Source organism: Hemicordylus capensis, chromosome 2 (assembly GCF_027244095.1).
Source record: "Hemicordylus capensis ecotype Gifberg chromosome 2, rHemCap1.1.pri, whole genome shotgun sequence".
NCBI classification, from domain to species: domain Eukaryota; kingdom Metazoa; phylum Chordata; class Lepidosauria; order Squamata; family Cordylidae; genus Hemicordylus; species Hemicordylus capensis.
Window position 1 is genome coordinate 370,337,990 of NC_069658.1, and position 26,702 is coordinate 370,364,691.

Sequence of the window (26,702 nt, forward strand, 5' to 3'; positions counted from 1 at the left end):
CTTATAGTATCATTTTTAATATGGATCTTTACCAGCTAGCAATTTATGCTTTCCGATTATTTTACAGACTACTCTGTTAAGCACTTAATTTTCACCAGGAAGACAACCGTTAGTAGATTTCAGTTCAATTAATTTAGGGGCTGCAGATTTTTAATTTCTCAATATTATACTGTGCATTGGCAACCGGTGTACATTTTTATAATGAATCTGGGCATTATTCTTTTAAGAGCCTGCCGTTTCAGCTCTTCCTCTTAGAAAATTTGCATGTTAAAGGGCTTTAGTATTCAGTGATGAAATGTTCTGCATAGTAATGTACAGTAAACTGATTTTACAATTTAAAATAGCAGACGTGCTATATGCCTAGCAGAACTGTGATCATTCCAGCAAGTGTGGCTTCAGCTTTAATAACACCCTATAGAATGGTATGAAAATGTAATGATCTCACATTACTCTTCAATCAGCAGCCTACATACGCAGTATCAGCAATGTTTAAGATGTTTTTTTCTTGGGTTTTTATATTCCCATTGCACTGCTCTCTCCTCCTCTCCCTTAACAAATAAAATGATGTTTCCTTTGCTCTACAGCAGCATCTACTGGATTATCTGTAAAATGCTTCAATTCATATTAATCACACTGTTAATGTTGAGAAGAAGCAAGTTAGCATCTGCCAAATGTGGATGGGGGAGGAGAGAGTAGGAGAGCTATGAATGAACTGAAATTTGGTTTGGAAACAGTCTTTACTATTGCCATTGGTTTAAACTAGCAATGTAGAAATGTCAAAAGCATTTAACCTTCCGGATATGAATTTTTAAGACATATGTGGAACATGCACTACTTATTTTCAGTTAGCTTTTATTGTATTAATGCTAGAATGACAGTGTAAAAATATCCATTTAAAAAACTAGGATCTGAATAACAGAGGGTCAGGTCTTTAAAGTTTCTTGTAAATAGAGATCCAAGATCACCTCCCTTCTTCTTTAGCTGTGTTTAAACTGACATAAAGGTAATTCAGGAGAAAAATAAAAGTAGCTTTTGACAAAATAAATTAAAAACAAAAAGAAATTTAAAGTAGTAACTAGTGCATCAAATCCTGTTCAGGGTTTTAAAGTACAATAAGCTATACACAACTTTTCAAATTTGGCAATGTGTTCAATCTATAATGCATTCTGATTGTCACCCATTCTGTATTGCAATTCTTTATTTGCTTGTCTTAAATGACAGGTTTCATACAGATGTTAGCATGGGAATCAGACTCCCTAGGGGTTTGATTCTATTCACAGAGGCACTGTGGTTCACTGCTACATATCTTGCAAAAGCTGTTGTTATTATACCACAAGGTATGTGATGTGCACTTAAGTATTTGTGAGCAGCTAGGAATCATCAGCATATACCTATATCACACAAAAAATGTTTAAAATATTAATTTTTATTCCATGTGTTCCAAGTCACGTAATGCTATTGTCTACCTGCAAATAAGGTCTATTCTAGGAAAGGCACTACCATAACTTTTTTTCTTCCATAATTAATGTTTTAGTTTGCAGTTATAATCTTAATAAGACCTCAAGTGGCATTAAAGGTATCCTCTTTTAATTCTTTAATACATTTATTTTAAAGAGATCTCCAGATCTTATAAAGAGGGAAGTGGAAACCGGGGGGGGGGGGAGGAGAGACACCAGCTGCATATAGAATTCCACAGATCTGTATCAAGAATAGTGTAAGGATTGGAGAATTCTCACACTAAAAACTACCATGGACATATGTAAGTAATTCAAAATGCAGATGAGGACTTTAAAGGAGGACTCCCAAACTGCTAAACATCCTGGCAGCTGCAAACTTTACAAAAGCAATTAAGCAGCATGTAGCTGGTAAATTTAATTGTGAAATTACTTTTTGCCTTTCTGTCCTACATATCCCACTCCTTGCAAAATTAAGGGCCTAGCTACAAAAAGCAGGGCCATTGTAAGGTACGTAATTGTATTTCATATTGGCCAGTCCAAAGTTCAGACCTTGGGGCTGATAATTAGCCTCTCTCTGGGTAGCTGTTATACAGGAAGCCCTTTATTATAACCCAGGTGCGCTTGTAGACAGCACTTTCAGAGTTAACTCCATTTGACAGTTGACATTAAGGCACTCGTTTTATACGATGAGGGCTTACTCGATCTGGCTGCTTTTAATCTGGGCTTGGTCCCACATTTAACTGGGGATAGTACTTCGTGCCTGTGTATTGCCAAGCATAACATGCCAAGGGCTGCATAGCACTTCTGAAGGGCTCGCATCGTTTCCCGGTGCTGCTGGGCAAGAAACAGCATCACTCCCATCTAGCCTGAACTGACCACGCACAGCCACAGACCAAATCCCTCCTGGAAAGCTCTTAAGACGAATGGGCAAGCAACTGCAGAATGCCCGCTACCTGGAAACTGGCGAGCCCCGGGGCTGCAATTCGGAGCCGAGACGCACGTCCTTAAGCACTGGGCTTAACCTTCTGCCCCACGGCATTGCTCTTCAGCCCACCGCGGAAAGGAAACGGCAAGAAAGCCATGCCTTGCCTACGCAGCTCCCGCACAAGCCCCTTTGCCACTGAGTGAGTCTGTCGCACCACGCTCCAGTCCGTCAACACGACGACCACCACCACCACCACCAGAGGTACTTTCTCGTCGCAAACAAAAGAGCGCGGGCGCGACCACCACCAGCTCCCTGCTGCCCACCACGGAAGCTGCGATCCGGGGCGGCTGCTGCTGCTGCTGCTGCTGCAGCGCGACTACAAGCTGCCGCTGGGATTCCGCGAGTCTCCGAGCCCGGCACTTCTTACCTGCCTCGGTCGAAGAAGCCTTCCTTCCCTTGTTAGCAGGATGAAGCATCTCTAGCCCGCCCAGTCCTGGCCGCCGCCGCTCGCAGCTTGCACGGCGAGCAGGTCCCCCTTTTTCCGCCAGAAATCTTCTCCGCGAAAGTGATTAGTTTTTGTTGTCCCTTTTAAGTCCCTCCTGCGGGAAGGAGCAGGGGAGCCAAGTGACGCCACCTATTAATCTCCCGCCGCAAGAGTGAAAAGGCAGGAAAGGAGCGCTCGATCAAACTGCGCTTCACACATGACTCAAACTCGCCGGAGAGGCTGCTGCGCCTGCTAGCTCTGGCTTAAAACACCGCTAGGCGTGAGTGGATGGAAGGAAGGAGAAGAGAGGAGAGGGGAGAGTCAATGGAATGTGACAACGTATGTGCATCAAAGACGAGGCGAAGAGGGGGAGAAGAACAATGGGGGAGAGAGGCAGAGCCCAGGAGGAGGAGGAGGAGGAGAAGCAGGCAAGCAAGACGCAGGAGTGCCAAGGAGAGCGCCTGCAGAAGGCGGCAAAGGCAGCGAGCAGTTTCTGTTTACCTCGCACTGAGCATGACATGACTCCCCCCTCGCCCCCTCCCCCGCCTCACATTCGGCAGCACGTTCCGGGGTCTCCTCGGTTTGGACGCCGAGCGAGAGGCACCCTGTGGGGGGGTGGTGATGGTGCTTCTGCCCTCCTCACCGGCGTCTCCTCCTGAGCAGAGCTAGGCATGCCCCGCGTTAAAGGGCGGCGGGGGCGGGAAATCTTCCTAGAATGCAGGTATGCCGCTTCCTTCACAGATTCATGCGGACTGCCTCTCCGCCACCCGCACGAAGCAAGCCGCTCGTTTCTACCTCAGGTTTACCGTGTACTTTAACTGGCAGATGGGACTCTACTTATAACTACTGACAAACTGCCACTGGTAAACAAAAGCCTGAACAAATGCTTAATGCCGCTAATTGAATTTGCACGGTAACAACAACAACCGCCACCACAAAATTAACACTGCTGAATCTGTGTTTCAGAAAGAAGGTATGATAGACATTCCCCTCTGTTCACACTGTTATTTTTTACTTGGAAATAACAATAGTGGTGGGGAGTTGTGATCAAGGGCTAACAACATGATAAACCAGTCAACCATTAGATTGGATTTACAATTGAGAAATATGAGTGGTAATTTGTTTCAGAACTAGATGGAGGAGAATTTCAGATTTGCACCATAAACCACATTTCAAAACAAGTGAGATTCCCATTTATTATGCAGCAGACTCCTACACCTATTGATCACATAACCCCTTTTCCTTATTTACTAAAACTAGAAGGAAAGCTGGGGATCTAGAGCAACAGCCTGCCAATAGCCCAGGTTCCTTCTGTGCATACCAAGCTGGTGCTATCAAAGAGAGTCATAGAACATGCTTTCTTTAAAATATATATATTGTGGATTGGTTCACACATGTATGTTTATTTTAAATATTTATATACTGCCCACTTAAGGAAGTTTAAAACAATATAAATCTTAGTTGTTAAAGCAATAAAAACATGGCCACAACAGAAAAAGCCCAGAAGCCAAAGCACAGTGATTCAGAGCCACCCCCTACCAAGGCAGTTTCCAAAAGCCAATACAAATAAGTGGACCTTCTTGCTCTTTCAGATTGGCAATAAGAGAGAAGCTAGTCCTGACCTCCATGTGGAGGTAATTCCAGGAGCTCAAGGCAAATGCAATAAAAGTCCTGCTTGGTGATGACTTTTGATGCTTTTTAACTCAAATAGGAAGGGTAAGTAGAAGAGGGCCTAATAATGGCATGGGGGGCTCACTTAAGGAGAAACAGTCTCCGATATTTGTTGGCCTTTAAAAGAAAATACCAGCACCTTGAATTAGGTCCAGAAGAATTCAGTTGCCACACAACTGGTTGAATGTTTATTTACCATATTTATCAAGAGGCGGGCTGTAGCATTTTGCACCAGCTGCAGCTTCTGACTCATCTGCAAGGGAAGACTCACAGAAAGTGCATCATAGTCATTCATCTTCTGGGTTCTGAAAGCAAGCAGGACACAATCTGTGGTGCCAAAAGCATGTGGAGTAGGGAACTGTGGTGATTTACATGTATGAAGTGACTCTCACAAATAAAAGATCATAGATGAAGATATGACTCATCAGCTGATAAGAAATTGAATGGTGTGTGTGTGTGTGTGTGTGTGTGTGTGTATATATATATATATATATATATAAATATATATATAACCAAGTCCTGTGACAAACAGCAAATGTGAACGAACTCAATATACCTCATTAAAAATATAAAACTGAAATACGTGTACCTTGAATCAATATGCTCTTTGGACTTGGGCTAATCTCTTGTGTCTGTGCCTGCCTATCCAGGGGACAACCCAGTATTTTCTTAAGTTAACCACAGAGGTGATATTAGAAGACCTTTGATTCAAATGATACTTACACAATATACAGAATGATGCAGAGAGAGAGAGCAAAGAAGAAGAAACCAAATGTCTCATCTGTCTTACTGGAGCGGATTACAAGTGGGTAGATTCAGATAGTCATCTGTAGTGAATACAGTGACTGCAGCCATATGGAAAGAAAAGAGCAACTAAGAGTCTTATGACACCTTAAAGATGAACAAATCTACTGCAGCATAGGTTTTCATGGACTTAAGTTGATATTATCAGATAAATCACATATTATTTTCCATTGTCAGGTATATACATTGGTATATGTGAACACTAAGGTCAAATGGCCATGAACTTCTCGTATTACATGGCTATTTGACTCTACTGTTTATATATTTCTTTTTTTCTCATCCCTGCTAAATTAGCAAAGAGGCACTTTTCAAAGTGAAGATTCTCTTTATAAGTAGGAGCAGTGCAACTGCCTTATTCAACCCCAGCACAGCATCCTTCTGGTAGCTGATGCTGGTGTTTACCTTGTGTTCCTTGTGTTTACCTTGTGCAAGTCCTGTCGGTACAGGGAACCATTTTTAAAATAATTTTTCTATGTAAACCGATCTGAGAATTTTTTGTTGAAAAGCAGTATATAAATAATAGTAATACTGTAATAATAATTTTCTTGTGTGTGTGTGTGTGTGTGCACACATATACATAAAATGTGCATACACACACACCCTGCCAACTGAGAAAAAGACTTAATGCCAATATTTCCAGATTGTTGACTACAACTCCCAGCATTCCCAGGCCTTTGGCTACAGATTGTGGGAGTTATAGTCAATAATATCTGGGAATCCTTGTTACATGGAACACTGCTTCATGCATCTGATGGAGATAGCCTTCAAAAGCTCATGCTACAATCAACTGTTGTTTTCCTTACTGTCCTTACTTCTGGTGGATTGTGTGAACCTGCCCACAGTGAATGAACTTAATAACCAATGTGAATTTTCTAGTGCTCCAGGCAAAATAATCCTCTGCTGTTTTAACCACAATGTGGGCCTAATCCTGCTCCATTTGATGGCTGATGGGTACAAGATTGCAGAGAAGGTCATGCCTTTTGAATTCTTGAACATCTGGGTTCCCACCCCATATAAAGTCTTTTAAAAAGGTTTTTCACTGTGGTGTGTCCCTAGATCAATAATGAGCATAAATCAAGAATTATCATTAATTCCCTAAATCAAGAATTAGCATAAACAGATCCCTTCCAAAAAAAGAAAAAGAAAAGAAGACAGAAAAAAGAAACTACCAACAAACTATATATCTAGATTAATTTTAAATTTAATTTGAATTCTTTATATGTATATCCCACTCTTCCTCCAAGCAGCCCAGAGTGGTTATGTTTATCCTTACAACAACCTCGTGTGATAGGTTAGGCTGAAAGACACATGACTGGCCCAGAGATACCCGGTTAGTTTCATGGCTGAATGAGGATTTGAACTCAAGTCTCCCCGGTCCTAGTCCAACACTCTAACCACTGTACCACACTGGCTTCCTAGTTAGAGAGTAAGACATCCAGCATCCCTTATAACCAGGGTAATCTTCATTTAAGTCTATTTGATCTAAATCATGGATAGTGTTTTAGGCAGCACTTTACAGCAACCTAAGTCATGGAAGTCTGAGGGGCTCCTCACATATTTAAAACCAGGTGCCTATATGGATTCTTCATTTGCATATGGAAGCTTGTCACCAGGGTTGAAGGCTACCAGTCCAATATAGCTACTGTTTCAACAGTTTTAAAAAACCTTTAGTTGGAGTAGAAAATTATCCTTGTGAAGAAGGAGAGGAGGATATATAAACTGACCCAAAGTAGTTAGAGGTAATGTGAATATGTGCACATTATGTTTTCTTCTTTAAATGTGCTTTGAGTTTTAAAAAAATTCTCCAACATTCTCTTTACTGAGCCATGCAAAAGTCATCCCACAACACATTAGAATAACTATTACAGAGCAACATTTACTAATAATGACATTTTCCATGGAAATGTAAATAATTGGTTTCAAGCCCAAGCCTCATATAAGTTTCCTTAGCTCTAGGGAAACAACTAATCAAAGCTTTCTCTCGCCATCACCTTAGCAAAGCCAATTATAAGGCGAGTTTAACACTTAAGAGAAAGACCTCCTGCTTCCCCTTCCTTTCTCTTACCAACTATAAGCCCTCTCATTTCTTTTTATGGACTGATGCTGTGATATGTAAACCCCTCCAAATGTAGGGGGTTAGGCTGATCAAATATATAATTTGCAAAATGCACAGGAATATTTGCTAGTTTTAACACTAGAACAGATTTCTGCTAGTTTCTTAACCTCAGTGCTGACCAATGAACCAGTTTCATTGGGCAAAATGTACCTCTGCAATGCCCAACAGCATGATATCTCATTATTATTATTCAACTGGAGTAGTGACTGCCTGTGACAGTGTAAGAAGTGGCATTTATTCACAGCAATAGATAGATACTGAGCCCTGGCTGCATACTTGAAAGCCAAATTTAACCATCTGACTATGCAAAGTACATGGCCCCAGGTAAATGCCATGAAGTAAGGATTCAGTTATTTAAACCTAATTCTCCCCCTGTTGATGGGAAATCCCAGAATCCCCAGCTACTTCTTTAAACAAGTTGAATCAACCAATAATAGTAACAAAGACCACAATAACATGTTTTGTATTCTTTCTCTTGTTTATCTTTTGGTCAAGTTGCTTGACTAATATATATTCTAACCGGAAAGGTAATGTGACAGATAATAAATGCTCATTAACCTGAACACTGGGAATGTTATTTGCAGTACAAATTGCATGTCTATATGTTCTTTTTTTTAAAAAGTGCTGAGGGCTTGCATTTTACCCAAAGGCAGCTGTTTTTCATATATTGCTCGCGCTCTCTCTCTCTCTCTCTCTCTCTCTCTCTCTCTCTCTCTCTCTCTCTCACACACACACACACACACACACACACACACACACACACACACTCTCTCTCTCTCTCTGTCACACTCACAGACACACACAGAAAGAAAATGACACCAAGTTTTCTGTTTTAGTATTGTATATTGATAAGCAACTGAAATGAAATAGTACATTGGGGCAAATAAATAAATAAAGAACTCAAAGACAAGGAATCAGTCTGCCATAGGGATTATAATTACACAACCCTTTTTCCCCGCCAAAAGTGTAAAAGTATGCTCTTTGCTGTGTGTGATTTGGCCCCAACTTGAAAATATGTACCAAATAACTGTAATGTGTATAATTACCTGGTGGTACTAAAATTATTTCAATTGCATGACACAGAATCTGTGCATGATGCCTTTTGCTTTACATATTTGTTTAGTAATAGAAAAAGGGGTGGAGACAGATGGCAGCAGGAACATAATTTTTTCCTAAGCTTACTTTGAATACAACTGTTGATTCTGCAAATATTCTTTCCTGCTATTTCTTCTGAAGAAATAGCAGAACTTCTACTACTCCTTAGTTCACTGATGACACGAGGAAAACACGTTTCCCAATCCAAACATGGATTGGATAAGGAATGTGCCATAAAGGGGCTCCGAACCAGTTTGAACAACTGACAGTTCTGCCAATTGGAAGGCCAGAGGATGACTTAAAAAGCAGGGCAGGGTGCCATCACCACCACCACCCCACCGCTTTCCCCCCACCAGCGCTCCATTGTAAACTAGTCTGGTGGGGTGGCAACATACCTCCCTGCCGCCCCATCCCCTCATTGTACCGGAAGTAAGCGGAAGTACCCGGCATGCAACCGAGTGTGACGTGTGCACACAAGTGCCTGATGTGCACACACACACTGGGTACTTCCGCTTCTGGTCCGATGAGGGGACAAGGCATCAGGGAGGTATGGTGCTCCCCCACCGGACCGGTTTACAATGGAGCGTCATTGGGGGGACTGGTTTACAATGGAGCACTGGTGGGGAGTATGTTATGAACAGTCTATAACCTATCAGAACCAGAGGTACCAGCTCAGAAGTATAGGCCTGTGTCTGATTCCATTTTATATTACGAAATGAAATGATACCTGAACTTGAGGTGAACTGGCATACTGCTCCCTGCTCTGTGAAGGGAGGAGGCAATCCAGTATTGTTTTGTAAAAATGGATATGCAAGGAGAACACAAAGGCTTGGCCTGGGCTACTCATATGCTAAAATGCAACTGATGTCTGTGGAAGAGGCCAGGGGCTGAACGCCTCTTTCCTGCTGCAGAAGTTTGTGTTAATGTCAGTGATTAACTCAACTGCTCTCTATAGAGGTCCAACAGAGATCCGCCTGTAGACTTCAAATCTTACCTCACTGATGCTACAAATGTATTGAATGTCTCACACACCTTTTTCATGTTACTTTAAATATTCTCTTGTAGTTTTCAACTACAAGAAAAACACTAGGTAGAGATACACAAGAAATAATATAATGGCTGTCTCACACCAAATAGGATCAATTCTCTTACTAACTCCTGAATTTTAACACCTTTTGGGGCCAGACTGCCAGACTGGCAAGATGTAATTTGCAGATGTGCCTTGGGCAATGTCCCCTCCTCCCTTCTGAGCACACAGTTTACAGAAGTTGGGATTGAGAACTCTCTGGACTGGCCAACATCCTGAATAATTAAAAAAGAAGTAGCAGCGAGTTTTCACCTTTTTGGGGGACCCAGGAAAAGATGAGATTTTGAATAGATCTATGAGAGTTCAAAGAGAAATACACTATAAGAATGAGGCGATTAGACAGAGAGTTTAGCAGTTCTTGTGCGCACAACAAGATTTGCTCACGAGCGATCCCAGAGTTTGCTGCTAAACCGTGAGGCAACAAGCAGGAACTCCGCCCATGGTCAGAGGCTGTCTGTGACTTCTACTGCGCAGTGAGAAAGTCAAGACTCCCCAGCCATGGTGCTCCGGCTCTCAGCCATGATCTGAGCACTACAACAACTCCTGTCTCCAGCCAAGTGCCTCACTCCTTCAGCTGATGAGAAGTCTCTGGTCCTGGGTAAATATGCTGCAAGCCTTGGGTCCCTCCATCCTTTCCCCCTCCTTCTCCTTCCCCCCCTTCTTTTCCCCTACTAATTCCAAAACCATGCCAGCCCTCAGCCTCTCTCAACCCCACCCCCCACTTTTCCGCCTGTATCTGAATTGTATTAGGCTCTAGGAAGATTTAATTGCACACACATATGTTAGTTAGGCACACGGGTGAATATTGGTACTGGTTAGGATGTTCTGTTTAAATACTGTTGCTAATATTGATAGAGGGTTCTGCTTTCTGCTTTGCTAGATTAGTTTTTTATACTCAATAAAGCCCATTGAACTCTTTGAGGATTGGTTTGATCTCCTTCTTCCATGCGTCCAGATCACACATGGTCACTAATATAAAAGAACTTGGTCCAGACCTATTTTGTATACTGGCTAAGGAGCATATTTAGTATATAAGTCAGGCCTGGTCTGTAACAAGTGCACCCTCCCCACCTTTAAAACCACCACCACCCCCCGCCTTTGAACCCTCCTGCGCCTTTTCTGTGCACAACCATAAAATGGATTGGAAAACCAGTGGTTTTTTCATGTTAAAAGGCATATGCTGGCCACTTCTAATGGAGAATTACCAAGCAGAAGAGGGTCCTTAATCCTTCATCAGCCAAATTACTCATACCCCTAGGTCATTTTAATGTTTTTCTTTCTAACCAGCTCCAGTGTCAGAAATCTTCTGTGGAGGGAAATGATCTGAAGCTGTCATTTTCAAAGGAGAATCAACTGGCAAAGGAGGATTTAAAACTTCACCCTCCAGTTCTACCCTACCCCACTTCTACACTTCGACCCCAGTTTTACCCTTCACCCTCCAGTTCTACCCTACAAAATACCCTTCTACCGCTGCATTCAAACAAAGGTTTAACAAACTAAACTATATTTCTGTCTTAAAGGTAAAGTGTGCTGTCGAGTTGGTGTCGAGTCCTGGCGACCACAGAACCCTGTGGAGGGGTTTACCATTGCCATCTCCCACGCAGTATGAGATGATGCCTTTCAGCATCTTCCTATATTGCTGCTGCCCGATATAGGTGTTTCCCATAGTCTGGAAAACTATGGGAAACATGCCAGCAGGGATTTGAACTGGCAACTTCTGGCTTGCTAGTCAAGTCATTTCCTGCTGCGCCATTAGGTGGTCTTAAGGGTGCCCAATTACATAATTTTTGGTGAATTGTGTTAGAGTTTTATACTAATATCAACTAACTAACCCAATGAAAATTCAGGCTTTTATTTAAAAATTCATATACTGTAGCTATAAAATATGTGGCATAAGATCACAGTACTGAATCATACATTTTTAATCACAAGATTTCTCATAAATGTCTGTAGAAAGTAACCTATCATGTAAAAAAAATGGCAACATCGTGCAGAGGAAGAATGACATTAAATCACAAAAAGTTTGTATTTCTTCAAATATTTACTTTCCCCTGTAGAATCACTAGATTTAGCTCCAGTGAAAGTTGATGACTGAGTATATACTGTCTCTTCCACTCAGTTGAATACAGGCATTGGTGAACTATTTGGTAGTTATTATGAATGTTTTCCAACACTGTAAATTCAGAAGCATCAGAGCAGAAGCTTTACAGTAAACACAGTTTCTGACATTCATAAGCAAAGAAATTCAGTGTTACAGATTTTATTTGTAAGATTTTTTTAAAAACACCAAGACAGTTTACTGCAGCTGCTGCCATTTTCCAGTATATCCTACCTATAGCAATCATAGAAGCAATTCAAAACCTTACTTATCAGCAAGCTCTTTTCATAATAATCTGACTGTCATTTATGAAACCTGGGATAAACTGCAATTTTCAATTGCTGAATAACTAAAAACCTCTGGAAGCTGGGAGAAAGAGCTATGAACTTCACTGTAAAATACGTTAGAGTTCTCTCTCTCTCTCTCTCTCTCTCTCACACACACACACACACACACACACACACACACACACACACACACACACACACGACACACGTCTTAATGTACAGTACTCAGTGGATATTTCAGGGCCCTTGTCTTGAAGAACAAGAAAAAAATCTTCTATTTTATCATAAAATGGATAGAATCTTTATGATGAATTCATTTGATTTCTTGCTTTTACCACATTTACATGTCAATTCATATTAATAAGAAAATTTAAAAACATGTTTAGAGAGAGTTTATGGACTTCAATAGTAGGGAGCTTGGACACACAATCTTAAACTTAAGTATGCAATGTGTGAGTCTGATCATGAAATCCTTATTCCTGTTAGTTAGTAGTAGTGCTGAATTTATCAGCATCATTACTATTTGGTGAAGTATGTGGTTTGAGCAGTGGTGCTCTTACTCCTGGACATTGGGGCCACAGTCCATGGCTTCCAAGGTCCAGGGGTCTTCCAAATGGCCAGTGGGGCCTCCTTCAGCCATCCTGTGCCCGGCCCGCTGATGCCCTGCTGTACTGTACACCTAGGGTTGTTTTGTTTTGTTTTTGCTTAATTTAAGCCAACGTGTGCAGCCGAGGGATGGGCTGGGGGGTGAGCTGAGCAGGCCTCACCTCACCTCCTCCCCCACCGGTGGCAGACAGAGCAACTGCTGGGCCTGTCCATTTGGCCCAGCAGCTCTGGATAACTGTGAGACACTCAATGGATCTGCGATGATCATCTATATATTCTCATACATGTGCATTCTTATACATATTTCTGACTTGCCCCTTCTCCAGCCACCAACAGCCAAGAATTACAGAGTCACTGCCCAAGCATCATTTCTGTGGGCCTGGTACCAACTTTAACATGACCCTCAATTCCATCACAATTATTTGTTTGATTCCAAAATCAAGAAAGGCATTCTCCATTTTGGACAACTGGATTGTCTGTCCATTGGGTTCTTTTAGTTCCATTTGCTTAAACCTTTCTGCATTTCTGGTTGCCTGATTTGTTTTTATAGCCGGACATGGCAGTATCACAAGTATGTATGACAAAACTCTTTACATATTGCTCATCTGGTATGTGTTCCACTATGCACTCTGGAGACCAGAGGCCTAACTAATTTACATACATATCCTCTGAATACTGTAAATAATATCAGCAGAGCACTGGTTTTCACTGTGTCCTCAGTGTCCCTGATTGTGGTGCTTATCCCACTCGCTAACTGCCAGTGGCTGCCATACCTGTAACTGCACACAGGAAATTCAAACCAAATCTAAGGAACTCTGAGATTCCTAATGATTAACTCAGATATAAACGTTAGGATGATTAACTTGAGGTATATGGGAAACATCTATTAGGGATGTGCGGACCGGTCTGGAAGTTTGGGGGGTTGGGATCGAACCAAACCCTCCCTGGTTCCATCTGGACCGGAACCGAACCTCCAGACAAGTCCGCGAATTTTTTTTTTAAAATAAATAAAAATAAAATACCTGAAGCCCCTTTGAGGGGCTTCCTGTAGGCCATGTGGGAACCCATGAAGGTTCCCCCTCCCCCGGCTGGCCTCTGAAATAACTGCCACGGCTGGGTAAAGGGACTATTTTTGGCCTCTTTGGACATCCGTAACTGCACATGGTGGCCATTTTGGCTGCTGCCACACATGCATAAATGGCCTTTGTGAGGCCAAAACAAAATGGCCACTGCGCATGAGCAAATGACCTCTGCGAGGCCGTGGGCCATGCCAGGCCTCGCAGAGGACATTTACGCATGCACGCAGTTACGGAGGCCCTAACGGGCAGAAAATAGACCCTTTACCCGGCCACGGCGGTGATTTCAGAGGCTGGCAGAGGGGAGGGGGAACCTTCGTGGAACACCCCCCCCCCCTGCAGCCTACAGGAAGCCCCCCGAAGGGGCTACAGGTATTTTTATTTTTTTTAAATGTTTTTTTAAAAAATAAATAAATTGCGAACTTCCCCCATGGTCTGGACCGGACTGCGGGGGTGGGGTGGGGTGTTTGATGGGGGCCGCTACCAAACTTGACCAGTCTGGTTCGAGTCTAGTCCGGACTCAAACCGAACCGGGCTAGCCGGTTCCGTGCACATCCCTAACATCTATATCGGACAGCAGCAATCTAGGAATATGCTGAAAGGCATAATCTCATACTGCGCAGGAGATGGCAATAGTAAACCCCTCCTGTATTCTATCAAAGACAACCACAGAGCTCTGCGGTTGCCAGGAGTCGACACCGACTTGACGGCACACTTTACCTTTACCTATATGGTGATTGTGGTATGTATACAGTGATTGTGGTATGTATTTTTCCTTTTTTCTTTGTTATGACCTGTGGTTAGAACAATAAAGTTATGACTGACTGACTGACTGACTGACGGGTGAAGTTTTTCAGAGAACCTGTTACAGACGGAGGAAGAAATATCTCTGTCTCTAGATATTTCTAGATATCTAGAAACCTAGAGTTTCCTATGCAGCCAGTCTCTCTGTATCTATCCTCTAGAGGAGGGCTGCACTAGCAGCACACTGTTAAGAATGTTGCTGGTTCTTTTCTGATTCTTCTTCTAACTGGTGTCAGTAAAGACCTTCCAAGATATGGACACCGCATATGTCCATATCTTGATGGCCAATTACCAGTCAGCATAAACATCCTCAAGCTACAACTTATCTTCATTTTTTCCTCATGGTAATGAACTTGCATCCTGGTCTGGATCCCCCTGGACTGTGGAAAGTTTCCCCCCACCTACTCACCACCAGGTTTGCTCTCTGCAAAAAACACGTGTATTTACACATTGCATTCTTGAGATGCCACTTTCTGACCCTGAAACAGTAGCTATTTCTTTAAGAACCACTGCTGCAGAATATCTCACTGCTTATCTCATGTCAAGAGGCAATTGAGCAGAGGGAAGGAAATAAAAAAGAACAAGAATCTGGCCAAGTCTCTGCAAGACCTATACCTTCACAAAACATCTGCAATGTAAATCAATATAGCTGCCTCTTATTACAAACGATATTTGCATCTGCAGAAAGCTCTAAAGGTTTATGTTCAGACAAAGCACAAGCACAGAGCAATGCAGACTTTCTATTTTCTTACACTGCCTTTCCCCTACTTCCCTCGGTCACCACTCCTAGCAGGATCAGGATTTGGTTGTCTAAGGTCAAGTCTTATTTTTAAATTCCATTCATGATACTATAAACCTCTTTGAAAAAATTTTAAGGCAAAAGGAAGTGAATGTGGGCAACTATTATGACAACCATTAGTTTACCAATGGATGCTTTAAAACCAATCTATTCTATTGTCCTTCATCTTTTCATTCAGTTATACTATCCTGTCACTGGTTCTCATTCACTGCTTCTTACTGGATTTAAAAGCTTTCTGAAGAATTAATGAGTAGAGATATCATTCTGTAAGGTCATGGTGAAGGAATCTGATAAATCATGCAAGGCAGATTTTTTTTAAAGCGCTTTCCATTTTGTATTTTATCTAACACATAAAATTACTTTTCTATCACAATGGTTATTTATTTATTAAATTACCATGGAGCAGTTAACAGTACATGTTGTAGTCCACACCAAAAAGAGAATTTCTTAGGTGTATTTAGAAAATGAAATGCATTTGATAAAGGACAATGTGAAAGTGCTACCTCAATAGTTTTATCCTCTGCAAACACAGAGCTCACGTCACAAGATCATGTGGAAAAGTTTGCTATTATGTAAGCGTGAGTAAGTCTGAACAATTAGTATCACCTCAAGTGCAGTTTTAGAACTAGCGCAAAAATATACCTGTAGCATTGTATGGATGGCAAAAAAGTGCTCTTGCTGTTTTGGTTCCTATGCTCTTGAAGTTCCTAAGGTCTGGCATTCACCAGGTGTGAGCCACCAAGCTGAATGCAGCTCACCATCCATGTATGGTAGCTCCTCACTGACTTGATAAGCCTCCTGCTATCATTTTCTGCAGCACAACTATGCGCCAGGCCATTATATGTCTGGTGGGTAACATTTGGCTTGGCAGTCCACAAGTTGTGCAGACTTGATATAATCTATTCCACACTCTACTGAACTGAAACAGTATTACAGATGTTCACATTTCAAGTGATATTATTGTTGCAGATCGACTGCTGGCAGGACTTCAACAAGCAGTGAAGGTCTCCGTTAGAAGGGTGGTAGTTTCTCCAGCATCTGAGGCTGGTGGAGGAGAATCAGCCACCCCCACCACTGCCGTTCTGCTACCTGAAGTGGCCTCCTCACCCAGCCTCATGAGTAAGCCAACCATGGCCCTTCCATTGGGCTAGAATCACCAAGGATACTGCCTCTCTATCTGTCAATGGCATTTTTATGCTGCTTGCAGATGCTTACTTCACCTGAGGCCAAAAGCTCTTGCCTAGGAAATGCAGCTGTTCCAAGCACCACCATATCTTCACAGCAACCGTGAAAATAAGTTTTCTTTCTCATTCCCCAGTGGGCCTATACAGTGATATAGGCTAAATGTTAATATTTGTTTTTTTATTTAATAGATTTACATCCTGCTTTTTCCAAAAGGCTTGGAGTGGCTTACAGCATTAAAAAAAATAAAATAATAATCCTGTCCTGAAAGGGCTCGACATCTTAAAAAGAAGAAGATTTTTTGGGGGAAGGGGGGGGGGTTGTCAGCCGGAAGGTTTCAGAAGGTACATAATCCTTCTCAAGGCAATGGAGGGACCTTGTTATGGACGGTCCACATCAATATATCAGAACCAGAGGTACCAACTCAGAAGTATGTGAAATATAGGCCTGTGTCTGATTTCATTTTATATTAAGAGTTCAATTAAATGCCTGAACTTGAGGTGAATCTCATGACTGCCTGGTAAATGATTTGTAGAGGCAGGGGTAATTTAGCATTGGTTATCAGCGTCTGTGGAAACTCACTGAGACACTAGATAGAGGTACACAAGAAATAATGTAATTGCTGTCTCACACAAATAGAACTAACTCTCCCACTAACTCCTGACTTTTAACACCTTTTGGGACCAGGCTAGCACATCTGGGGGCTCATTTGCTCAGAGATGCAGATTTGCTTTGGGCTATGTCCACTCTTCAAGATAGCAGCTAACAGAAGATGAGATTGAGATCTCTCTGAACTGACCAAATATCCTGAGAGATTTTTGGTAATTAAAAGACAATATTCAGAGGATAACAGGAATAAACGCCTTTTGTGATCCAGAAGACTCAAATGGACATCAAAGGATGGAACCACTATAAGAAGGAGTCTCTGAACATGGCAGATTAGCAGTCTTGTGCCTACGGGCAATCTTTTGCCTAGAGCTGCTCAACAAGGATCCCAGAGTTTCCTGCTAAGCCGCGGGGCAACCACAGGAAAAATAAAAGCTGTACAACTCCTAGTACCCTGTTGGTGCTATAAAAGTCCATTAAACAGTACAGTAGTTGTAGCAGTATGATTCAACACCATTGATACGGCTACTCATATGGCAGGCTAGGGATGTGCATGGAACAGGAAATGGCTCAGAAGGTTCTGTCAGAACAACCACTTCAGCCAAGCTTGGAACGTTTCAAGTGTTCTGAGCACCATTTTGGAGACCTGTTTTCCCCTTGATGACTCGCTTTGGCACTGGCTTCCAACTGGCTTGCGATCTTCTTGCTTTTTGGCTGGCTTGTTATACAAAATTAACTTGATTTGTATGATCAGCCAACCAAGAAGCAAGGAGATCTCAATCCTATCAGAAGCCAGTGCCAAAACCAGTCAGCAAGGGAAAAAAAAACAAGCCTTCAAGATGGTGCTCAGAACACTCGAAATGTTCCAACTCGGAACAGGTTCATTCTGAGCTTGAAACAGACCCTTGAAACAGGCTCGAAATGGCTGTTGTGAACTGGAACGTGTCAAGCTTGAAATGTTCTGCACATCCCAGTCACATGGAAGCCTCTGAGAGATGTTTCTGGGTAGGAAATGCTCCAGGTTATGCCCATGTATGTGGCTCAACACATGGAGTAGTACCATTGTACATTGTACACACAGTCAGTATCCCGCTGTCTCTCATTCATGGGAGTTAATGGCATGGAGTCTCTCGATGTTATAGGGCTAGTCTATATGGCAAACTGTTTATATGTTTTGGCCATGCATCATGCTACTGTAATGTTTATGCACAGCAAGAGCCAACTATCCATTGTGGCTTCCTACCATATGTGCACAAAGTGAAAGAGACATCTGTGTGGTTTTCCTGTGCATAACTATAGTCCCTGTAGAAAACGTGTCTTGGGTAGCTCCGTCCTTATAGTTAGCCAAATACATGAAGATAAGATAACATGCCAGAGGGCAGAAAAAAGTGTTGGAAGCCCTGTAAAGAACTGTAAAAATGTAAAATATGTGAAGATGGAAAAATGTAAAAAATGTTTTAAAAATCCTAATATTGTTGAATTGTTAACAGTGGGAATTTCTTGGCACAATTTCTTGGCACAATTAATTGCACTCTTTAAGAAAGAAAAGTCATGCAGAGGAGAGCTGGTAGCAAGCATGACTTGTCTCCTTAGCTAAGCAGAGTCCACCCTGGTTGCATATGAATGGGAGACGATGTGTGAACACTGTAAGAGATTTCCCTCAGGGGATGGAGCCACTCTGGGAAGAGAAGAAGGTTCCAAGTTCCCTCTCTGGCAGCATCTCCAAGATAGGGCTAAGAGAGATTCCTGCCTGCAACCTTGGAAAAACCGCTGCTAGTCTGTGTAGGCAGTATTGAGCTAGATGGACCAATGGTCTGACTCAGTATATGGCAGCTACCTATGTTCCTATGCAGGTCTCAGTTATTTTCTTCCAATGCCCAATGCACAGTGTCTGGCACTCTTAAACCCCAATCCAGGTCTGGGATTATAGCTAAAGCTCATTCCCTTTGTCAGTAGAAGCACTAATAATCATAATTCAAATGATATTAGCTAGTTTCATTTATATTGATAATTCTGGTCATGGAGCATTCACTTTAAAGTTCCTTAAACCTGCAATAGTAATTATTCTGTTTCATAAAACAAAACCTTTAATGGAAGAAGAAATTACTAATATTTCAGTATAGTAGATTATGATAGAATCAGGCACTTCTTATTCCTTTCTTTCGGAACTGTGTATATTTTAACATTTGAACTCATTTAACATTAAATATTTGCTTCATGATTTGCAGTAGAGGAAAAATGTCTTTCCCCTTTTAACTTAATTACAAAAGATGTAAATGTGGCCTCACTTGTAGACAAATCAGCTACTCTTAACAATGAGGTGTAAATTGGTGTCTAGTTAATTCTATTCACAGTAGAGAAAAAGAATAGAATCCTCAGCTCCTTAATTTTAGCAGTGGAACTTCAGGTACTTCATAAAAATTAACACTTTCCTGTGATCCCAAAATAATTCCTAGGTTTGTTTGTTTTTTACTGCAGCTTCCTTGACATTTAGTAAAATTACTCATACGAATAAATATTGAGCCTATTCATGTGACCGGATGCTGGGCAGCAGAGGGATAGAAGCTCCACTGAACCTACCCTCTCCGCATACAATCTGTGCCCTCCCTGCCGCCTCCTTGCCATGCCGCTTGACCACGTACATGAGTGGCACTCCCGGGAGCCACATGGCTTTCCAGAGGCTTCAGAGTAGCATTAGGCTGGGTGGGAGTGCCGGGATCAGGAGCAATCCCAGTGTTCTACATAAGCAACCTAACTGAGGCTGGGATGCCCTAACATGGGTTATCCTGTTCATGAGATCACAGCCTTATTAACAGTCATGAATATACACATGTAGTTTTAAATATAGTTTTCGTTGGAGTTAGATGGTATTGAGATTTGAATTGAATAGAATAAAACCTGAATTAAGTTAGTTTGTAGTAAATGAATATTTTCAAGAAGAAATAAAAATATACAGTGATGAACCAATTTCTGTCCTTTAAACCACTGCCATGGTTAATATAGCAAACGAGGAGTGTTTTCACACGAGCAGTGAGAAAGGGCAAAAGGATTAGCGTGGAGGAAGCCCTAAGGAGCTTACCTCCCAGCAGACTATCAAGAGTGTCCTCTCTGGTGGGCGGATCACCAGACGACTACTGGCTGCAGCCAGTAGTTCAGAGGGCTGGGGTGCCAGGATGCATCACCCCCCACCACCACCCCTACCCCGAGCTCTATGTGTTAAGAGAAAGAGAAGGATGGGCAGCAAACCTCCTCATTACCATGGCAATATGCTTATGGGGGCAGGATGCCCAACCAGTGCAGAGCAGAGGGGCCAGGTCAAAGAAAAAGAAACAATGCTTACAGGGGGGCATAGAACAACCAGTAGGTATTCTACTGCTGTGACTGGGCCAACCACAACATGAAGCATTGTTCCTAATTATTGAACAATAGCTGTAGTTCTGTGAACTGGAAGGAATTTATGTGGCAATGGTCCTGTATTATGGTGATACGGACTTTTTTGTGTTATTGTTGACCATGAAGACTGAGAATTAGGGCTGTAATTAATGGTTTAGATGTTACTTTGGAAAACTCATTGCAGTTGGCTGAGTAGGAAAGTATTTTGATGTTCTCACTGTATTGAGCAAGGAACTCAAGGTAAAGGAATAGAAAGATGGATGGTGAAGAACCCTCTTCCCCCTGCTAAAGCTACTGTCATGGACTGCATAAGTATAAAGGTGATTCCTGGCCATACTTGACCACACTTCCACTTGACTCCTGCAACAGCAAGCTCTCAGGCAAGACAGGGCACATTGCTGATATGCAGAGAGAGAGAAAGTTGCCTATCTTAGCCTGCCCAAGAGTATGTTGCTATGGCATGTCCTTATAGGAGCTGATTGGTTACTATGGTGACAGAAAGCCTTCTTCCCAATTCATTCCTCAACTGCTTACCCTTTGTTCAAGGGCAAGTTATCCTTAGGCCCAGCATCAGTGACTAAACCTGGCTGGTAGTTAGTCTCTGCCATTGTCCTGTCCCAACTGATGTCTGAACATGTTGACCTCTATTTGGGCTTTTCCTCTCCAGTTAGGGTTAAGCTAGCATGCTATACTGGCTGACATCCAGATAAACAAAGTGCAAATGCAGTATGCTGCATTCCAGACTAAAGCAGCATTCACATGGTTTTGTTTTTGTTTTTGCCAATTCCCCCTTCCCTCTAAAGTGTTCTGTGCCACCTAAAAATATGTTCCTGAGGGCTGTGCAGCACTCTGCGATATATTTTGTGTGGCACAGAGAGCTTCATAGGAAAGAGGAGGTCAGTGAAAATCACCCCTACCAGCTGTATGACTATCTGTGAAAGGGGAAGTTGGCAACCTCCTGTCCTGTTACTGCTGGGTGGTGCCCTCTCCTGATTGTTGACGGTTTCCATCTGCTCCACCCCCTCTGCAGGTACCTCCAGCTCTCCATAAAAGAGCACCTTTAGACCGTAGGGGAATAGCCTTTAGACCGTCGGCATCAGAAAGACAAAGAAGCACAGCAGGGAAGCAAAGCAACACTGACAACAACAGTTCTCCCCATACCTGCCTGAGGTTTTAGCAGCTGCATAGGACCTACCAGGTTATCTAGAATATTGCCTCTGTTTTAATAGGGGGGATTTTTTTTATTTCTTGTTATTACCAAGGTGTTGGTCTTCACCAAATGTGTTGGCAGGGGGCATGTTACTTTGGAGGAGGCCCTTCCGAATGAGGTGGTCATATTGCAGAGGGCAATATGGTGGAGGGAGTAGGATGTGCCAGGTGAGGGGAGGGCATGCTTGATATATTAAAGCCATTACAAAGAGATCGGGTATCTAAGAGAGCGTCTTCTTTATTATGAGCCCCACCGCCCATTGAGGTCATCTGAGGAGGTCTGTCTCCAGTTACCGCCAACTCGTTTGGTTGCTACACAGAGACGGGCCTTCTCGGTTGCTGCCCCGAGATTGTGGAATGTGCTCCCTGCTGAGATACGATCCTCCCCATCTCTGGCAATTTTCAAAAAACATCTGAAAACCTATCTTTTCACCCAAGCTTTCTCAGCTTCCTAAACTTGGGTTTTTTTTAAATATCTGGTTTATTATAAAATTAAAAACATGATTTTGGAATTTTAATCACTGTAATTGTTTAATTGTTTTAAAATGCTTTTAAATTGTTAATTGTTATATTGTGTTTAATTTGTTTTAGTGGTTTGTTTTAATACAAATCCAATCCAATCAATCAATCAATCAATCAATATTACACCCTCTGGCCCTTCTCCCATCCTTGGAGACCCCAGTAACTCTCACAGCAGCCCACCTTGCCTGAAGCTGGTGCTATTAAAAGACAAGTCCATAAATGCAAAGACCACAACCATCCAGGAGGTTATACTGGATGAGCACGTGGACCTGGCATGCATTATGGAGACCTGGTTGGATGAGGAGGGAGATGTAAATCTCTCCCAATTGTGCCCACCGGGTTTCTGGGTGCAGCATCAGCCAAGGCGGGTGGGCGAGTGGGGTTGCCCTGGTTAATTGGGAGACCATCCCCCTTACCAGATGCTATCCCCCTTTCTGACCAGTTCAAGTGCCTGCATGTAGTGATTGGATCATGAGACAAATATGGATTCTGTTGGTATACCATCCACCCTGCTGTCTAACAGTGATGGCAGCAAAGAAATCCTACTTTTCTGACCCATCATGTCAGCTCAATGTCGTCCAGTGGAGCTTTTTCAAGTGGTTTGGGGCCTCCCAGGTGAGGACCCCAAAGATCATCAAACATAACCCTCAGCAGCCTGCTGTGACCTTACATTTTGCAGATAAAATACCTCATATCCATTCTGACTTGGATGCTAAGATTGTTGTGGCACCAGAACTGGATGTTGCCAATACATCATCTGGTCTTGTTATATTGGATGGCTTTCAGACTGTGTTGCCTGAGGAGGTGGACAGGCTGCTTGGAAGGCTGAGGCCCTTCATGGTTGGTGAAGGCCTCTAGGGAGGGACTGGGTCCATGGGTGGCAGGAGTGGTGAATGCCTCTCTAGAGCTGGGGGTGGTCCCTCCTTGCTTGAAGGAGGCAGTCATTAGGCCCCTCCTTTAAAAGCCCTCATTGGACCCAGATGACTTAAATAACTTTCAACCAGCTTTTAAAATAACTTTTAATTTGAAACTTAATATTGATTGTGGTTTTTAACCTCACTTTTAACTTGTTTTCTTAATTTGGTTAATTTTATAACTTTTATTTTACACTGTATCTAATTTATTGTTGAGAGCCACCCTGAACAGTAGTATACTGGAGGGGCAGGCATAAACATTTCAAAAATGAATGAATGAATGAATGAATGAATGGATAAATAAATAAACCTGTGCTGCTTTGGTCTGGAAAATAGCATGCTGAACATACTGTACACTTCATTTGGATGTCAGCCATTATTTCTAAGTTCTTATGGAATATAGTAGCTTTCTTTGTATGTGCAGGCCATTTTTATATTGGGGGTGGGGGGTGAGAATTCAAACTTTCAGTCCATCACTTGAAGACTTAGCTTGCAAGTTCTGCAACAGATACATTACATATGTCTGTAGACTGTGTAACTTGCACACTTGTCATCCCATATTCCTGGTATAGTATGCTTAACATAATTTCTAAGTTTCTGCCACCCACTATTGTGCCATAAACACACAATGTATCATTTTTAACCTTCCCCTGCTTTCTGAGTGTAAGCCAGTCCTTATCTGTCTGAAATGATCAACTGCTGTCACCCTCAAGAAGACTCCCATTGTTCTTTAAGTTCTGTTCTTCAGTTGTCCACCATTCTGTTGAAAATGGAGGAGGGGCAAGGAAGGTCAGTATTGTTTTCACTTAAAATGGTAGGAGAAGGGGGATTATGTAACTAAGTGAATCCTGTCAACCTGTGCCATTTCCTCAATAACTTCATGGAAGATAAACCTGGATTATAAACATTCTAAACATATTATGTATGTTGTTGGAAGGCAGAAAAAACAAGGTTTGATTTTCCTCTATCTTTGGTTGCTAAGACGCACCTACAGTATGCTTTGCTGGAAAGATTAATGTGGTTTATTTATTTATTTATTTATTTGGAAGAGACAGAAAGGCCATTCCTCTCTGATGTCTAAGTATATAAGTTCCCTTGTACTCTGTGATGAAGGAAGCTGAGTGCCATTTTGAGATCCAGCATCACCATCTGTGGCATACTGAACAAAATATGCAGCAAGACTCCAAGAATGACCCTGTTCTAAGGCTGGCCTGCAAGAGAGAAGGTACAGTCTTTGATGTAAAGCAGGACTGACACTGTCTGAACTGAGAAAATGTTCAAGAATAGAGATTGGGAGAGCAGGAAAATCCTTTGGATTATGGTTGCTGATGTGATGCAGAAGGAATACCTGAGCAGCACAGCAGATCAAAGAGAGCTGCCAAAGGGCTACAACCGGGGGCATTGCCCTTGTAGCAATTGTATCTAGACAGTCACCAGCATGACCAACTACAACTCTAGGTGCCTGAAGAAAAATAAAAGTCTCATTTGGCAAGTAAGGTACGGAATATCAAGTCTTTTCATGCAAAAGGAAGAAAGCAAGCATATACTGAATGAGCACAGGAGACTGTTCACAGCTGGCACTAGTATTGGATTCAAACATATTAGACCAATTCAAAAATAAGAGTTTTCCCACTTAGAATACCTTAATTTAAAATATATACAATTATTTTGAATTAATATTATATTTATAAAGCAGCAGAAGTACAGCAAACATGATTTTATTCTATAGTGACACAAAACATTTGTGAATCCAAATAGAAACTGAAAACCAACTGAATCAATCAACCAGAGAAAATTAACTATCCTGTTAATTAAAAGAAAAGATATTTGATTGGTTATGATTCACCTAAGCTTGAAAAAAAGATGAAAGAGAGAATAACTGAAAACATGAGAGACATAAACAAATAGACTTAACAAGCTATAAAGAGAAGGGGGGGGGAACCAAAAAACATATTAGTTCAATTAATATGCCGATTTCACAGAATAAGGAAGGGTGCATGCACAATAGTTCAAGATCAAGAGAGAAAGGAAGTCAGCCAAGTATTTTTCACTGGGAAAAGTGATGAGAAATAGTCAATGCTTTCTCCAGTAACAGAATGGGGAATAGTGATGACTTATTGGATGGCACTAATGAAACAGGCCAATCAGTCCATTGTGCATAATTTTATTTATTTACTTACTTACCCATCTATCTAATTTGTACACTGCCCCCAAACCTCCATCTCTGGGTGGCTTACATCAACATAAAACAAATTAAACCAGCAAGTAAAACCTTAAAACAATTTATAACTGCAAATCTAGTTAAAAGCTTGGATGAATAAAGTTGACTTTTTAATAGTTGCCAGAGATGGGGAGGTTTTTATTTCAGCAGGGAGCACACTCCAGAGTCTCAGGACAACAACAAAGAAGGCCCGTCCTTGTATAGCCACTAGACAAACTGGGGGCAACTGCAGATGAACTTCTACAGATGATTTCAATGGGTGATGGAACTCGTAATACTTGAACCCATTGCAAACAGGCTTTAAAGCTGGCTATGGGGTTGAGACAACCTTGGTCAGTCTGATGGATGACCTTTACCGGGGAATCAACAGAGGGAGTGTGACTCTGTTGGCTCTGTTGGATCTCTTGGCGGTGTTCAATACCATCAACCATGGTATCATTCTGGATCGCCTGAGGGAGTTGGGGATAAGAGGCACTGCTTTGCAGTGGTTCCGCTCCTATCTGTCAGGTAGATTCCAGATGGTGGAGCTTGGTGACAGCTGCTCCTTAAAACAGGAGCTGTTATATGGAGTTCCCCAGGGCTCCATTTTTTCACCAATGTTTTTTAATATCTACATAAAACTACTGGGTGTGGTCATCAGGAGTTTTGGTGCTGGGTGTTATCAGTATGCTGCTGACACCCAAACAGGGGCGTAGCCAGCCCGCTGGCGGCCCGTGTGTGGCCGCGGCGGGTGCCCCAATAGCCCCGCCCCCGCGTCTGATGTCAGATGCAGGGGATAGCCACTGATGTCAGGGGATAGCGTCTGACGTCAGACGTGGGGGGCGTGGTCTGGCTCCCGAACGGAGCCTTGAGGCTCCGTTCGAGAGTTGAAGCTTAACTGTTGAAGGGGCCGCACATCTGACATCAGATGCAGGGGATAGCCATGCCCCCATGTCTGATGTCAGACGCGGGGTGTGTGGTCTGGCTCCTGAACGGAGCCTTGAGGCTCCGTTCGGGAGTTGAAGCTTAAGGGGCCATGCGGCCCCTTCGGCAATTAAACTAAGGCTGGCGCTGCGTTTGCAGCGCAGCCCAGGAGCGGCTCTTCCCTGCAGGGAAGAGTCCCTCTTGGGCTGCGTTGCAAATGCAGCGCCAGTCTTAGCTCCTGAAGGGGCAGTGCGGCCCCTTCAGGAGCTAGTTAGGCTGGCACTGCATTCTCAGCACGCAGCCAGGAGCGACTCTTCCCTGCAAAGGCAGGGAAAAGCCACTCCTGGCTAGCGCTGCAAACGCAGCGCGAGCCTTAGTTTCGCTCCCAAAGGGGCTGCATGGCCCCCGCTCGGGAGCTAAACTACCGCCCCCACGTCTGACGT

General features: G+C 42.6%; 1 protein-coding gene and 1 long non-coding RNA gene across 21 annotated transcripts in view; one reads left to right on the forward strand and one right to left on the reverse strand.

Moving 5' to 3' along the window:
• The window catches only part of TENM2 (teneurin transmembrane protein 2), a 1,486,671-nt gene that overhangs the window by 795,132 nt on the left and 664,837 nt on the right, over window positions 1-26,702 (reverse strand). For 2 of the 17 annotated variants that reach the window (XM_053288979.1, XM_053288975.1), the window contains exon 1: window positions 2,810-3,094. The exons of 13 other annotated variants lie outside the window; for them this stretch is intronic. In XM_053288979.1, coding sequence (XP_053144954.1) covers window positions 2,810-2,858 — 49 coding nt within the window. In that variant the 5' untranslated portion in view covers window positions 2,859-3,094. Of the gene's footprint in view, window positions 1-2,410; window positions 2,584-2,809; window positions 3,095-26,702 lie in introns of those variants that run through there. 2 more of the 17 variants (XM_053288981.1, XM_053288978.1) reach the window with 1 other exon arrangement.
• Window positions 21,543-26,702, forward strand: part of LOC128342099 (uncharacterized) — a 36,150-nt gene continuing 30,990 nt past the window's right edge. The window contains exons 1-2 of one of the 4 annotated variants that reach the window (XR_008314776.1): window positions 21,543-21,688; window positions 24,185-24,360. This is a non-coding gene — a long non-coding RNA (uncharacterized LOC128342099). Of the gene's footprint in view, window positions 21,689-23,592; window positions 24,361-26,702 lie in introns of those variants that run through there. The other 3 variants (XR_008314775.1, XR_008314774.1, XR_008314773.1) reach the window with 3 other exon arrangements.